Source organism: Mchenga conophoros, linkage group LG9 (genome assembly GCF_057382185.1).
Source record: "Mchenga conophoros isolate Kocher_MC1m ecotype Shallow Benthic linkage group LG9, M_conophoros_male_GT1.1, whole genome shotgun sequence".
NCBI lineage: Eukaryota > Metazoa > Chordata > Actinopteri > Cichliformes > Cichlidae > Mchenga > Mchenga conophoros.
In genome coordinates, this window is record NC_140534.1 from 33,781,355 (window position 1) to 33,798,328 (window position 16,974).

Consider the following 16,974-nt stretch of genomic DNA (forward strand, 5'->3'; position numbering starts at 1 on the left):
TGGTGAGGTCACTAATGTGCGCCCTATTTCTTCCAGGATCACTCTTCATTTGTAGGTTTTAGTGGACTCCTACTACTGTGAAGTGGTTTTCATGGGACAAAGGCTTGTATTCCAAGATCTGGGAGACTGTAGAGATGAGCAGTGATGCCCTTCCTACCATCTTTCCAGAAAAATAAGTGATCTGGAAGCTGTTAGGCTTACTTACAGCAGCAGCACTTTCTGCACCTGCATAAACTCCAGGACACATTTGCTAACAGTGTTTGTTGCTGTATGTTTCATTCATTCATTCATTTATTTATTCATTTTCAGGCACAACAAATACCTATATTGAACATAAAATACACAAAACAAAAAACAAAACTTGCCTGAAAAAGGAGTGGGACGAAGAAAACTTATTAAATCCCACCCCTATACTCACTCATCAACAAAAAAAAACAATAAACTTCCCGCAGCTACGCCCATCATTGCATACAGACCCATCAACAGCCCCGGGCACATACAAGCATCTAAGCGGCAGCTCGCAACCAACAATTAGAGCCTTCATAGCTGAATACAGAATATATAAATTATAAATTGCATTACCACAGGTAACAGGCAGTAATAACTACAAGTAACAGACACACATACATATACATACATATATATCTACACACACAAGTACATATATGTACATACATACGCACACTTTATTTATTTATTTTTTTTTTGGAATCCATACCAGCAATGGTAAGAGGACAGACATTACAGAGCACACTAAAACCCATCATTGAGTATACTGTGACCAGACCAACTGTTTGTAGAGAAATTTAAATCTATGAATATTTTTGCATTGTTTCAATTGTAAACTCAGACTGTTCCAGATTTTCACACCACATACAGACACACAAAAGCCTTTACGGGTTGTTCGAGTTCTGGGTAATTTGAATTCTCCAAAGCCTCTCACATTATAAACCTTTTCTCGAATTTCAAATCTAGTTTGTAAATTTGCCGGTAAAAGTTTAGTAAAAGCTTTATACAAAATTATGGATGTATTGTAATTAACCAGATCCTGGAATTTAAGTAACTTTGCCTGAAGAAAGAATTTGTGAGTATGATCTAGATAACCAGCCTTGTGAATAATACGCAGTGCTCGTTTCTGTACTGTGACTAATGGATTAGTTGTATTTTTATATGTATTTCCCCACACTTCCACACAATATGTAAGATATGGAAGAACCAGGGTACAGTACAGAGTACGAAGTGCATCTTTATCAAGGAATTGTTTCACTTTGTTCAAAACTGCGAGGCTTCTGGAAATTTTGGTTTTTATGTGTCTGACGTGGGGTTTCCATGAAATTTTGTTATCAATTATAACTCCCAAAAATTTGTTTTCACTCACATTATCAATTGGTACACCTTCAATGATAATTGGTAATTCTATATTATATTTTAAATTACCAAAAAACATTGCTTTAGTTTTATTTATATTTAATGATAATTTATTTATGTCCATCCATTTTTTTATTAATTTTAGCTCCCTGTTTACGGTCATTACAAGATCAGTATAATCATCGCTACTGAAAAATATGTTGGTGTCATCTGCGAACAGTATGAGTTTAAGTACTTGAGAAACATCAAAAATATCATTTATGTATACATTGAAAAGTTTTGGTCCCAACACTGACCCTTGGGGAACACCACATGTAATACCAAGTTTCTCTGAATGGTAATGCCCTATGCTAACATATTGTTCCCGACCTGTTAGGTAACTTTTTAACCAGTTACCAGCTTTCCCTCGAATACCATATCTTTCCAATTTATCCAGTAAAATTGAGTGATTGATTGTGTCGAAGGCCTTTTTGAGGTCAACAAAAATACCAACTGCATATTTATTTTTATCCAGTGTATCAGTAATTTCTTCTACTGCCTCAATTATCGCCATTGAAGTGGTTCTTTGCGTTCTGAAACCATACTGACCAACATTTATTATTTGATGTTTTTCAAGGAATTTTTCTAATCTTGAATTAAAAAGTTTTTCTAGAATTTTTGAGAATTGAGGCAGTAGAGAAATAGGCCTATAATTGGTAAAACTGTGTTTGTCATTACTTTTATATAGTGGTATTACTTTCGCAATTTTCATTTTTTTTGGAAAACAACCGGACTGAAATGATAAATTACAGATATATGTTAAGGGACTAGCAATATTCAGAATAACCTGTTTAACTACAGACATATTTATGTCATGATAATCCATTGAAGACTTACTTTTACATTTTAATGTGATATTTATTACTTCTTGCTCATTTGTAGCTGAGAGGAACAGTGAAAAGGGATTTGATTTTATATTACTGATGTTTTCATTTTTATGACACGGGATGTCCGCTGCTAGTTCAGGGCCAACATTTATGAAGAATTTATTGAACCCATCGACAATATTACTCATGTTGTGATTTTCACCATTTGCATCAGTAAAATATTCAGGATATGATGTTCCAGAAGATCCTTGTTTAATTAAGTTGTTTAACACATCCCAAGTTCCTTTTATATTGTTTTTATTTTCATATAATCTTCTTCTATAATAAAGTTGTTTGCTCGTTCTTATAATATCAGTCAATTTATTTCTATATGCTTTATATCTTTGTTCCACTTCTTTTGTTTTTACTTTGATAAACTGTTTATACAGATTGTTTTTCTTTTTGCAAGCATTAATAATTCCTTTTGTGAGCCAAGGACTTTTTATCTTTTTTTTCTTTGTCATGTGTTCGTTTACAGGACAATGTTTATTGTACCACATAGTAAAAATATCTAGAAAATTATCATAAGCCTTGTCCACATCTGACTCTTCATACACCGAACTCCAATCTTGTTGTGCTAAATCGAAATTGAAGGCATGAATTGCTTCTTCATTTATTGTTCGCTTTGCTATCATGATCTTGGTATCTATTTTTTTAAATCACAGTCACACAAAGTAAAAACTGGTAAGTGGTCAGTTATATCACAGACAAGCAGACCACTATTAATTTGGAAATCCATGACATTAGTAAAAATGTTGTCAATAATAGTGGCGCTATGTGAAGTTATTCTGCTTGGCTTTGTTATTGTTGGATATAGTGATAAGCTGTACATTGTGTCAGTAAAGTCATCAATGGCTTTTAACCTTGTTGGATTTAGCAAATCAATGTTAAAATCACCACAGATAAATAGTAATTTTTGGTTCACCGAAGCAACGTTTTTTCTATCCATTCATTAAAAGTGTCAATACTTGAACTGGGTGTCCGATATATACAACTTATTATAACATTTCTCTTTTTTTCATTCATAATCTCAATAGTCAAACATTCCAAAATTCCATCAATAGCCATAGACATAGTTGTTACAACATTATATTTTATAGAGTTATGAACATATATAGCAACCCCGCCTCCCGCCTTATTTAATCTATTCATGTATTTTAAATCATATCCATTCAAACAAAAATCTATTCCTTTATCGACATTGAACCAAGTTTCAGTGATGGCTATAACACTAAAGGGGCGAGAAAATTGTTGCAAATAGTCCTTAATGAAATCAAAATTAGAGTACATACTTCTGCTGTTAAAGTGAATTAATGAGAGCTTCCCGTCTAGGTTAATTTCTTTTTCATATTGTTCCTGAGTGAAATAATTACAATTTTTAACAAAAGAAGAGAGAAAGTTACTTTCAGAATCTATTTCTGGATCTATTATATTATGCTCCTTATATTCACAATCTAGATCAATTACTTTCTGTTGAAGAATTGATTTCAACGTGTCCATGTCATTTCCTGGTGTAATTGATACATTGGTGTCAGTTATACTTGTCCAGATCCTCCATGTTCCTCACTATCAGTACTTTTGCCTCTTCTGGTGTCCCGTTTAGCTTAATGAAAATCTTACAGTTTGTTACCCATGTATGTTGTATTTTACCGTTCTTCTTCAGTTGCCTTGCCTTCCTCGCGATGTCTGCGTTTTTTCGTGTCAGATGCTCATTAATGAAAACGTCCGTGCCTTTCAGTTTGCGTCCTTGTTTCAGCAGTGCGACCTTGTTCTTCCGATTGACAAATCTCATAATGATGGCCGGCAGTCTGTCACTCCTCCTGGGCAGTGAGTGACATGCTTCTATGTGCTCCAGGTCCATCTCTATCCCCTTGCTTTGGAGGAAGGACGCCACCTGTTGCTCTACCGAGCGGGTCTCCTCGTCGCTGGGCTCCCCGACGTTCCCGGCCACCGCGCGCGCGTACGAGCGCGGCTTGATTTTAATACCGCTGATGACCACGTCGTTCGTACGGGTGTACTGCTCCAGCTCATCCACCCGCCGCTCGAGATCCATGATCCGTCTGTCCTTCTCGGCATTTTGGAGGCGTAGCTGTTTTACCTCCTCCAGAAGCCCCAGAAGCAGCTCCTGCTGTGCCCTGACTGCGGCCACGTCTCCGCACAGCGCTCCGAGGGAGGTTTTAATGTCCTCAACCTCCTCTGGTGTTGGGCCTTTCTTGGGTGGCATACTGAAGCGAGAGCACGAGGCGGCCACCACGAGGGACCCGGAAGCGGAATTTCTGATGATGGCGCCTGGCTAGGCCTGCTGGCTGATGGTGGAGCCTGGCTGTGGCCTGCTGGCTGATGGTGGAGCCTGGCTGTGGCCTGCTGGCTGATGGTGGAGCCTGGCTGTGGCCTGCTGGCTGATGGTGGAGCCTGGCTGGGTCTGCTGGATGTGGCCTGCTGGCTGATGGTGGAGCCTGGCTGTGGCCTACTGGCTGATGGTGGAGCCTGGCTGTGGCCTGCTGGCTGATGGTGGAGCCTGGCTGGGTCTGCTGGCTGTGGCCTGCTGGCTGATGGTGGAGCCTGGCTGTGGCCTGCTGGCTGATGGTGGAGCCTGGCTGGGTCTGCTGGCTGTGGCCTGCTGGCTGATGGTGGAGCCTGGCTGTGGCCTGCTGGCTGATGGTGGAGCCTGGCTGGGTCTGCTGGTGTTAAAGGGGAGTTTTTCCTTTCCACTGCTCATAGAAGTCAACTGGTAGTTGTGGTTTTCTCTGTTCTCTCTGTAGGGTCTTTACCTTACAGCAGGGGTGGGAGAACTCCAGCGAGCAGGGGTGGGAGAACTCCAGCTTTGAATTTTTTTTTAGAGTTGATATTTTGGCTATGGTGTCTTGTTATGAAATCTACAAGAGTCAAAGTGTTTTTAGCAGGTGCTTCACAGCTAAGTTTGACTGGGAAACTCAAAGCTCAATAGTCTGTATCAACAGAAATTCACTGCAGCCTGTGTAATATTTCATGCATCATAATTTATTCCAGTCCATCTTGCAAATACATATTTGCGTTGTAATGTCATGCACAGACACACACAACTATTAGATCCTTAAGATCAAACCTGTGTCATTCTTTTGGTCCACTGCAGTGTAGTAGTCAAAAAAAAGAAGTGAAGTGGCCACAAATGGCCAGGATAGAGCCCAGAGGGTTAATGCGTAAAATGTATAAAATATTATTGATTACAGGGTAATACATTAATGTTAATAGCAAGTTACAAGTATAAACAATGCTGTTACATTTACACTTAAAACTTTTACTATGAGTATGGACATAAAAAAGTGAACAACATTTTATAATAAGCTTAATTGGAATTCTGTACACTGAAAAACAAACAACACATAAAAACACAAACAAACAGCCAGTGCCTTCATCTGTCCATGAAATGTCAAACATCACATTGACCCGTAGTCCCTGCTCGTCAGCACATTTAAAAAGAGCTCCATGTCCTCTGCAAACTGAAAAAAAAAGAGGAAGAAGTCCCTCTACACAAAAACACTGCAGATGACAGGCCAGGAAAACACCTATTGATCTGTTTGAATGCCTCCTCATCATGTGAGCCTTGAAGTTTTTTTTAAAAAGACTAAGATCACAGTGAGGGAATTTCATTTTCATGGACTTTCCACAAGCCACAGTTTCATTCAGCACAGAGGGAGCACATGAATGTTCTACTGAAGATTCAGATAATGGTTTTGATGCTGGAGACAAGACATCGAGAGGGAGATGGGGCTCCACGGAGAGTTCAGTGGGGAGCAGTCCTGAATGCTGACATGACAATTAATGCCTTGCCATATCACCACGCTGTATGACTGTCATGTTACAGACAGGGCAGTGAAAGTGCACCGGCATATCATTTTGTCTGTAAGAGAGAGAAAAACAACATGTAATTTAAATGTAGTTGTATAGAATGCAATCAGTTTATCTAACAATCAGATTGTACATATTAACAAAAACATCCAAGCCATCCTCAATAATGAAAGCAAAATGGTGTGGATCACAAGAGCTGTCAGGAAATGTGGTGAACAGGAAAAAAAAAATTAATGAAAACACACTTTTTCTCTCACTGATGAATGACCTGAACTGTACAATGTGAAAAGCAACTTTAAAGTCAACAAAGAGACTGCAGAAGTGCTGAAAAGAAGTGCATATTTATAACTTTAACTATGAGGTATATTTAATACCAACATACCTTTGAAAGGCAAAGCATTTTTACTGTGTCCATTTATATGCTCCTCGATCTTTGCCCTGACAGCAGGGCTGAGAGTGGGGCACAGAGGGCAGTGAAAGAGTCTTCTGCAACATGTTGTGCATTCCTGCAATTCTGGCTTGGAGGCAGAATGGAATAGAGAATATTAGTATTTATAAATGTATACATCTCTTTGTGACGATCTTTACAATGTTGATGCAGGTGGAATGAGAGACATAAATAAAGTGCAATATGCAGTAAACGGAACAACGTGCATTGATGTTACAGATCGTGAAAAGCAGTGAAGTGAATTTGTTCATAACAAGCAAAAATCAAATACGTTTGAAACTGACCACTAAATGCTAACCAGAGGTGTCAAAAGTGCACATTCCTTACTAAAGTTTAGATACCTCGGGGTAGTGATGGCCCGCTTGAAGCTGACGCTCCGGTGCGTGTGTCAAAAAAATCAACACACTGCTTCAGAAGCTCTGTGTCGAAGCTTGATTCGTTTGGCCAGAGTCACGTGATCAGCGACGTCCGAAACTTCATTTAGAACCTAACTGCTTCGGTATCTGATTCAATGGTTTATAAGGAAGTGAGTCATTCGCGGGATTTGTGGTGTTGTGATGGTGACAGATAGCGAACCACTGATATTTCTACTGAGAGACATGGAGCCAGCGAGGAGGAGAGGAGGTTCTGTTGTGTGGGAGAATTTTGAGTTGATTTTGGTCAGTTGGGTGGGTTTTCCAGCTTTGTGTTCTTGTTGTTTGCTTTTGTTTTGTGCGTGTTTATTTTATCTTATAATGGGAAAACGGTGGCACGGTGGTTAGCACTGTTGCCACACAGCAAGAAGGTCCTGAGTTCAATTCCAACATCAGGCCAGGGTCTTTCTGTGTGGAGTTTGCATGTTCTCTCCGTGTTTGCGTGGGTTCCCTCCGGGTACTCCGGCTTCCTCCCACCGTCCAAAGACATGCAGCTTGTGGGGATAGGTTAATTGGATAATCCAAATTGCCACTAGGTGTAAATGGTTGTCTGTCCCTGTGTGTTGGCCCTGCGATAGACTGGCGACCTGTCCAAGGTGTACCCCGCCTCTCGCCCTATGACAGCTGGGATAGGCTCCAGCGCCCCCCGCGACCCTGAAAAGGATAAGTGGAAGCGAATGTATGGATGGGAAAAAACTTAATGTCAAAAAAAATCTGCTTTCATAATATAAATATAATTAAGTAACTTTAGAAAAACTTCCACTTGACTCTTTACATGTAATGTTGTAAAAGATATATTTTATTGTTTAATTAATCTGAAAATCTTAGTCTGCCAAATGTGCAGCAATTTAATCTATTTATTCTCTTTAGCTGAGTTTGTGGGGCCCAGGTAGACTGTATAACTGCATCTCTACCAGTTTCTCTGCACTCCAGCCTCTTCTGTTCCACGTGAAGGGATTTTCCTTAATGCAGGAGAAATTATCTCCACGAAAAGGAACAGTTTCAGCCATCGCACAGTGGAACAAATTCTCTTCTTAAATAAAAATGAAAAAGGGTTACCTTAAATGCATCATGCTTTTAATTTGCAAGTTCATAAGCATTTTCCCTTTCACAATCAGTTCTACCCCCAGGTCAAAAATATGTATAGGAAAATTTCCCCAATATAATATTATTTATAAATACACCCATCTAGCTCTTGCACAAGTGCATGGAGGCGGGACCTCACAGCAGAAGCATACTCCAGAATGTGTTGTACATTATTATATGTATATTATATGTAATGTGGTATTTTTCAATTATTGTATTTACCAACATCAAGAAGTCACAAGCAAAGAAAGACCACACCATGGTGCATATTTAAACAAGGAGAGTTTACTGGTCGAAATTATTTATTAAACAAATAAACCGCATTTTTTTAACCCCCCAAAAATACACGTTCAAAGCAACACAACAGTGGCCCAATATCAGATAGAATTCCACTCTGTAGAGTGAGTGGGCAATCATAATGAAGCAGTTGGTTTTATTTTGTGGATTCAAGCTGCTCTTCATATTTTTGGCCACCAGATGTCACCAGAGAGGACTGTGTTGAAAAGCTCCGAGTAATGAACCGTTTTTCAATACAAGCTTCAGAAAGCTTCATTTGGCCATCACTACCTCGGGGGTCTGACCGTTGTTGTAACGCTAACAAAGTGTAAGCAAACTAGATGATTCCTAGAATTATATCATTATTAACGGCAAATTTATACATGAAAGACTCTGTGCCAACCTTTACGATCCACTTGCAAGGTTAAGGATCCATGCAGGAACGAGACAAGAAATAATAATAAAAAAAGAACATATTTCTGCCGACTTTGGAGGTCACGTGTTTCCGGTTAGTGTGGTCACGTGTTTCCGGTTAGTGTGGAGGTCACCTGTGTCCGGTTACTGCGGAGGTCCCAATATGGCGCTCCCCAGCGGGTGCAACCAGACCCTCCCCCCGGTCGCGCGGAAAGAGCTGCTTTTCATGAAACGGGAGTAAATTAGTGAACTTAGAGGAGAGAAACAAACTAAAGTATCGATCATAAACCACTACCAACGTCCTGATCGATATCTGCATCGATCTGCCCACCCTTGTCTCCTGGATCGTAGCTGAGATCAGCGTGAACCACGTGGGTCTCTGCTCCCTGATCTGTTTCCTGTGTTTGGAAAGAGTTGCAGCTTCATCGCGGAGTTTCTCTCGGTTTGTGGGCTCATCTAAAGGTAAGCACCGAGCTAACTTTACTGTGAGTTCAGTTCATGTTGAGTTTAGCTCCTGAATGAGGTCTTCTGCTGCTCTCCTCGGTGTCTGTTCACAGTTTATTGTGAACACGTTGAGAGAAGAGTGAGAGAGTGTTTGGAGAAAAACACCAACTAACCATTAGCTCAGCATGCTGGGAGAAGTTGAGCGTTTGCTCGCGTTTTGCTCGATTATTTCTTGCTGTGACTCGGGGGCGTTTTTAGCCCATTTTTGAATCACAGGACCCCCAAAGATTCACAGTACTTTATAAAAAGCATATAGTATTTGGTTGAGACGTAATATTTTAAAAACAAAAGTATAGACCCCCCCCCCCAAAAAAAAAAATGGTATGGTCTGTTCCAGCTCGCCTCTCCCCTACTCTGGCTCTGTTGTCCTTTCTGCCAGAGCGATGGTGGCTGAGACGCAGCAGAGCGGAGGTGTGAGTGCCTGCCTTAAACCAGGACATATTAGCTGCATTTAACCTTCAGTTATGTAGGAGTCAGACCGTGTTTCCTTTTTAGCTGAAAAACATTACACCAGGTAACCTGCAGTGTTGAGAGCGTGTTTTCCGATGTTTGCTACTCTACAGTCCGTCCTACTCTGTAGTAAAATCAGCGACATTTGACCGTCCTGTTGCTCCCATTGGAATTTATGTAGCCTATTTAAAATCTACAACTTAAAATTGTTGTTACCACTGTCCTGTTTGAAATGGAACGAGAGAAGCTGGTTAATTTGTCATATGTGCATGTGCCGATATTAAACCCAGCAGCCACATTCAGGTAAAAGTGTAAGATCAAATGATCCGTCAATAAAGGATAATGTTGGATCAGTGTTTCAATATTTATATCTTTTATTAGATGTACATGTGGTTTGGTTATTTGCCTTTTGGTTGAAAGTACACAGTATATAATGATGTACCACGTGATCGCTTGCAAAACAGCTACGTTAGCGTTAGGGCTGTCTGATATAATTTTACATTTTACGCTATCGTTTGTTTCCTGCTGTTGCAAAAAAATAAAAAATAAACCTTAGACTCAAACGTTAGAACAGGCTTTTCCCCGCAGCAGGCTGTGTAATAAATACTCACAAAGAAAACGGCGTCCGTTACAACTTATGTCTAAAAATGTATCGTTTCATGCATCGGTTAAAACACTCGACTCCAGGTACACGACACCCAGCAGGAAACATTTCACACAAGTCGAGCTGCCCGAGATTCACAGAATTTATGGAAAATTTTACATTTTTGTGATTTATATCGTTATCGGACGATAGATGTCTTATATCGGGATATGAGATTTTGGTCACATCACACAGCCCTAGTTAGCATAACATTAGCTAAAGGATGAACGCTAACTTTTTTCCACTCGATTAAAGGTAACGTGAGGGTTTCTGGTGGTTAAGGACAAATGCAATCGCATGCCAGGATGCTCTAAACAGACCAAACTTCAGTCAGGAGAACAACTGAGATTATTCATCCACAATACGAGGTTAGTCATTAATATACTGCAACAACATGGGAATAGAGCAGCTGCCAGAGAATTCAACATTAATGAATTAATGTTAAAGAAGTGGAGGAAGCGCAGTTTTTGGCTTTCCTCATATTCCAAAAGTGCTTCGTCTCTTTGCTGTGACTGTCGCCCGCCATAATTTGCAGACGATGTTGTTTGCAGCAGCTGCAATGCCTCCGACCAAAACAGGCGGAGCTTGTTGACACCAACAACATGTGCTATTGCGATAGAGCGATATAGTCAAAATCTCTACCGTTGGCCAAATTTATATCGTCTCTACCGTATACCGTTTATACCGCCCACCCCTACTTATGATTTAATAAAGATATTTACAGACTTTGAAATGACTGAAAGATTTATTAGGGTTTGTTTTGAGTTTTGTTCAAAAGGGAATAACTTCATATAAAAAAAAAATCACATATGCTGGACATCTTAAACAATTTTTTTAATAAAGCAGCACAGCAGAAAAAAATCAGGGCTAACCCTTCACTCTATCATGTGGCTCGGTGCTGTCCCCGTTAAAGAGCCAAGGACCTTCTTTCCACTTCCTCCATTTATAGGTTGGATGCAGTGAGTAACACTGGGGAACAACACACCCTCGTTGTATTTAAAATATGTGGTGGTAAGGCAGAGGTCTAACTGTTGCTATGCTGCTACCAATGAGCCTGAGTGGGACTCCATCTTTGTGTGTCTATGGAAGTTCATATATACAGGGTGCAGCATCCACCGGGTAAAGGTGGTGGTATGCAGGGAGCTCAGTGGCTTTTTTCAAGTTCTTGTAGACAGCTGATGACTTTCTTTTTGCTTCTGGGGTTTCACCTTGAAGCTTCATAGGTATTGTTGTCACTGAGTGTAGTAATGTTTATTTGCTCTGCTTCTTCTTGTCAGGGATAAAATACATATCTATACTTTTGTGTCCCAGCTGAGTAACAGGAGGAGAAGAGTCTGGTGGAGCAGCAGAGGAACAGTTTCAGCCATTTGGACTCAGCTCAGCCACTACAGAGGAAACAATGACTTCAACACAGGAGGTGAGAAAATATCTCAGCTACACTGTTATTGAAACTGTGTGCACAGCTGGATGTTAACAGCAGCTTTATATTTTCCATCCTGGGCTCCTCCATAAATAGAAAATCTACATTCACAAACAAAAACCACAGAAGTTGCAAGAAAATACAAAGATCATATTTTATCAGCACACATTAAAACAATATCATCAGTTGGACTGCCCATTTTTCATGAAGTAAAAGATTTTCTCCCGTGATCAGGGCTGGGCCATATCGCCAAAATTCATATCTCGATATTCTGTAGCTGGATGGCGATATACGATATACATCTCGATATTTGGTGATGGTCAGAGGGGCCGATGGTGCGATATGGCAGCCTCGCTTCTGTCAGCCTGCCCCAGGGCAGCTGTGGCTACAACTGTAGCTGCTTCCACCAGTGTGTGAATGTGAGAGTGAATGAATAGTGGCATTGTAAAGCGCTTTGGGCGCCTTGAAAAGCGCTATATAAATCCAATCCATTATTATTATTATTATTATTATTATTTATTTTAAGCCATAAAGTAAGAACAAAAAGAGTTCTTAGTAAAAGCTGTGTCCCAGATTTCGCAGAGGCAGTTTTATTAACAGACAGCATAGATGTACATGAAAAAATTACTCAGAAATAAATTATCAGCATTTATTAAATAATAATGCTCAAGGTATAAAATAAAACAATGTTGTTTTTGCGCATAACAAAAAGCAACCGTGCAGTCAAAATGTAAACTAAAAGATGCTGAGCGTAATAACAAAGACAGATTTCGCAGCTGCTCTGTTCCCATGTTCTACTGTGTACCGTGTGACAGCCATGTCTCTTAACACGTGCCATTTGTGGTCCTTATACACACAATAAGGTAATATTACGTTGAAGCATGGTACGTATTACTCCGCGACGCTTCTGATTACAGTAGCCGTAATGCCTAGACAAACCATGTGAGTGAAGTTGGCCCCTCACTAGGGGTGCAACGATACTCGTATCGATATTGAACCGTTCGATACAGTGCTTTCGGTTCGGTACGCATATGTATCGAACAATACACAATTTGTAATTTCTTTTATCAACTTTCCTTCTGACGATGCTGTCTGTGTTGAGCGCTCAGTGGATCTGCGCTCGGCAGTACAGCCTAGGCGGAGCAGTCGAGTGCAGATTCACTGACCGCAGGGCAAGCTAGCAAGACAGAAGTTAAGCTCTCAGCAACATGGACCTCCCCCACCCTCATTCAGATCTGGCGTTTGGAATTATTTTGGTTTTCATGTGACGTATGACCCTGAAGGTAAGCGAGTCATGGACTAAAGTAAAACAGTATGTTGGATGTGCCACGCAATGCTCAATTACATGGGTGGGAACTAGTGTGTTAGCGCAGTTAGCTCGTTAACGTGTTGGCCGTCCAGCCCCACGCACGGACAATCCGCGGTAGCTCGTTAACGGAGATTTGCCGTGTTGTGGCGTTAAGGTCATTTCAGATTAACGCTGACAGCACTAGTAGGAACACAACGAATATGACTGCACGTTTACGCTGACATCATCCTAGTGCAAAGACAAGTGGAAGCAGACAAAAACAACAAGCATGCATGCTACAAACTTTACCCGAGTCATTTAGACAGCCGTTAGCACAGGATTCTCCTTATGGGGACCTGATATGTTTAATATGCTGCTGAGAATATAGCCCAGAAGAAGCGCATAGTATAGCTTTTATTTTGGAAAGAGACATTTCTCTGTAATAAACTCTCTTTTCCAAAGATTTCTCCATTAGATAGATTTATTTTTGTTGTTTGTTTTGTTGTTTCAGCAACATTAAATTTAAAAACTGTACTTTTGAGTTAAAATATATATTTATAATTTTAATAAATGACAAATTAAAAAGGCATGAACATTGTTTTTGTATCGAAAAAATATCGAACCGTGAATTTTGTGTATCGCTACACCCCTACCACTCACCTTCTTCAAATCCAACAAAAGTGGTGTTAATCAACTGTGCTATGTTTGTGCTGCTTCTGTTTTAAAGATATTAATGAAAATGTAAGGGTCAAAATGTCAACCAGCGCCCCCACATTAACTAAATCAAACAAAATTGATGTCAAACATTTGTGTTATGTTTGTGTTGCAAATTTTTTTGTTTCTGCTGCTATCATTTTAAAAATATTAATAAAAATTTCTAGAGGTCAGAGGTCAACCAGCCACCCCACATTAATGGAATCAAACAAAACTGGTGTCAATCAATTGTGCTATGTTTGTGCTGGTTTGTGCTGCAAAATATTTTGTTTGTGCTGCTATCATTTTAAAAATGTTAACAAAATAAGGTCTTGATCCGTGCTTAATCATCCAGGTAAGTAAATCCCAAAAGGTTGATTCTGTTCACCTGGACGTAGCGGTTTTAGTGGGAGAAACGTTTCATCACTCATCCAAGTGACTTCTTCAGTCTCAGCTGACTGCAGGTTTCCCCAATCATATACACTCTCCTTCAAGATGAAAACCAGATTTAAATTTTCTCCTCTTCTTTCCTCATGTACTCTGTATTTCCATTGTTTTGTTTTGTTTTTTCCGTACCTCTCTCACCTGACTTCCCAATGTTATGTTTGTGTATTCTATGTATGGTTGGAAGGGGTGCTCATGATGGTGCCGGATCGTCTGGCAGTCTTTAAAACATTTTTCCTCCGGATAAATAAAGTATTATCAGTTAATCAATCTTTGATTCCACTAATGGAGGGAGTTTCAGTTTGTTCCACGACTGCATTTCACTCACTGCCTCTGTTTGTATCTCTGTCACTGCAGGACCAACATGGAGCGAGAAGTCAGCGCTCTCAGGAGGCCGACAAACCTCACAGAAGAAAGGGGGAGAAGAAATACAGCTGTGACGAGTGTGGGAAGGATTTTAATCGGACGTCTGACCTGATACGGCATCAACTCATCCACAGTGGAGTTAAAGCACACTACTGTGACTTGTGTGGAAAGTCTTTTACCCTGGCTGCGAACTTAAAAACACACCAACTCATCCACAGCGGACTTAAACCGTACAGCTGTGACTTGTGTGGAAAATCTTTCACCCAACTTGGACACTTAAAAAGACACCAACTCATCCACAGTGGAGTTAAAGCACACAGCTGTGATCAGTGTGGTAAAGCTTTTGCTCGTAGTAGCAGCTTACGAAATCATCTAGTTACCCACTCTGAAAATAATCAGGCGTATAGCTGCGACATTTGTGGAAAAACATTCTGCTCGCTAGTCAAACGAAATATTCACCTGCGCATTCACACTGGACAGGATGTTTACTGGTGCGATCAGTGTGGGAAACTGTTTACAACAGCCACACACTTAAAAAACCACATGTTTATCCACACTGAGGAGAGACCTTATAAATGTGACTGGTGTGAAAAGGCTTTTAAAGAGCCACATTCCCTGAGAAAGCATCAACAGATTCACACCAGAAAAATACTCTACAAGTGCAGTTACTGTGAGGTATGTATTCATATTTTTTCAGTTGCAGTTATTTTGAAGTATTATGTGAATGAAGTTTAATTTCAAAGCTAAACGAGACGTTAAAACTAGCTAACCAGCGAGGAGTTAAAAGCGGCGAAAACAACACCCACAAACTTATCTCACTACAACATAGGGCCGAAAATATGACGTGATTCTAGTGTAATCAAACTCGGGGCTTGAGCTTTATTTCAGGCAATGTTCAGGATTAAAATGTTGAAGGAATTCCCTGACTCTCACTGTCTTTGTGTCTTTGTTTAGAAGCAGAGCGACACAGATGGATCCAGTTCTCAACCCTGTCGTCACTGTGGTGGTGGGAAAGAGTTTCTCTGTGACCTTTGTGGAAAAACTTTCAGTCATCAACAAAGCCTAAAAGTACATCAGCGTAGACACACTGGAGACAAAATGAACTTCTGCAAAGAATGTGGGAGAGGTTTCCCCAAACCAAGTGAATTAAAACGACATGAAGTCATTCACAGTGGGGTTAAAAAGCACGTGTGTGACCAGTGTGGGTCATCCTTCACCACTGCAGGTTACCTTAAAGTACATAAACGAGTCCACACAGGAGAGAAACCATACAACTGTAGACACTGTGACAGAAGTTTCTCATATTCAGGGACTCGTGATTGCCATGAACTTCGACATATTGAAGTGAACTTAATAACAGTGTGACAGGAGCTTTAAGAATCTCAGTTTATAATCCGAACATAAACAATCCCTCACTGTAAATAAACTGTTTCACTGTTACCAATGTGCAAAAACATTCACTTCATTATCTGCTCTGTGCAAACATCAGCACGATCCTGCAGGACGGACTGCACTGGATCACAGTGAATCTGAAGAGACAGAAAGATCCTCTTCTGGTTTCAGGGTCAGACTTACAAACCAGATCAGGCTCCACAGAGTTCAGATGGAATCTCCTGTAAAGAGTGTCAGCTGATGTCACACTTGGATCTCATGAGGTAGCTCTGATGTTTGGACTTCAATTCAGGAATAAATAACATTCGAAATGTTGTTGTTGTTTTTTTTTGTTGTTTTTTTTCCCATGACTGAGCTCGTAATGCCTATTAGTCGTATTAAACTAAATTGTTTTAATTTAAATTAATTCAAATTCTATTATTTCTTTTTGGACCCTCAGAAAACACCAAATTCTTTTTACATGTAGATAGATGCTGGATGCCGGTAGAGTTACGTATTCGGAATACTTTGGATTACTTAATATATTTTCATGCCTATTACAACTATATGAATGTACTATTGCTATGTGATTTATTACTATTATTGAAGGCCACTCGCCATACCAATACCAACTAATTTTTAAATCTTAATATAAAATGAGTAACAGTAGGGTGGACATTAGGTATGGATTTTTGCAGTGATCTTGCATAGAAAACAACTTCTGTATCAATAATATGTTTTCCTTTTGTCTACTTTGTGGCTCTGATTTCTGGACTTGCATCAATAATCCTGAATGTTACATTTGGGAAGCTGCAAGTCTTTTACTTTTTTATTTTATTTTTTTATTTATTTATTTTTTACGGATTTTGATTCTCCAAAATGTTATCGCTGTCACGTTTAAATGGTTTTCCCATTGGGACACCGTATTTAGTAGTAGTTGTTGTTATAGATATTGTTTTACCTTACAGTTAACTGATATTGTATAAATACTTGAACTTAACTATTGTTTTGATCTTCTGGCTGACTGGTGTTTTCACCCGTAATACGGTAGAGGTGG

At 39.8% G+C, this 16,974-nt stretch overlaps 1 protein-coding gene across 1 annotated transcript; it reads left to right on the forward strand.

Annotated features, from left to right (window-relative positions):
• Positions 1–8,841: 8,841 nt before the first annotated feature.
• On the forward strand, positions 8,842–16,974 carry LOC146567738 (uncharacterized). The gene is made up of 4 exons (XM_085287771.1): positions 8,842–9,200; positions 11,647–11,752; positions 14,538–15,221; positions 15,501–16,974. Exons 2-4 carry the CDS (start codon positions 11,735–11,737, stop codon positions 15,909–15,911), a joined length of 1,113 nt encoding a protein of 370 aa, XP_085143897.1. The 5' UTR covers positions 8,842–9,200; positions 11,647–11,734; the 3' UTR covers positions 15,912–16,974.

What these genes read in the sequence shown, in the direction of transcription:
- LOC146567738 (XM_085287771.1), top strand. An exon ending in ACAAGTGCAGTTACTGTGAG is followed by an intron (nt 15,222 to 15,500) that starts GTATGTATTCAT and finishes GTCTTTGTTTAG; the next exon opens with AAGCAGAGCGACACAGATGG.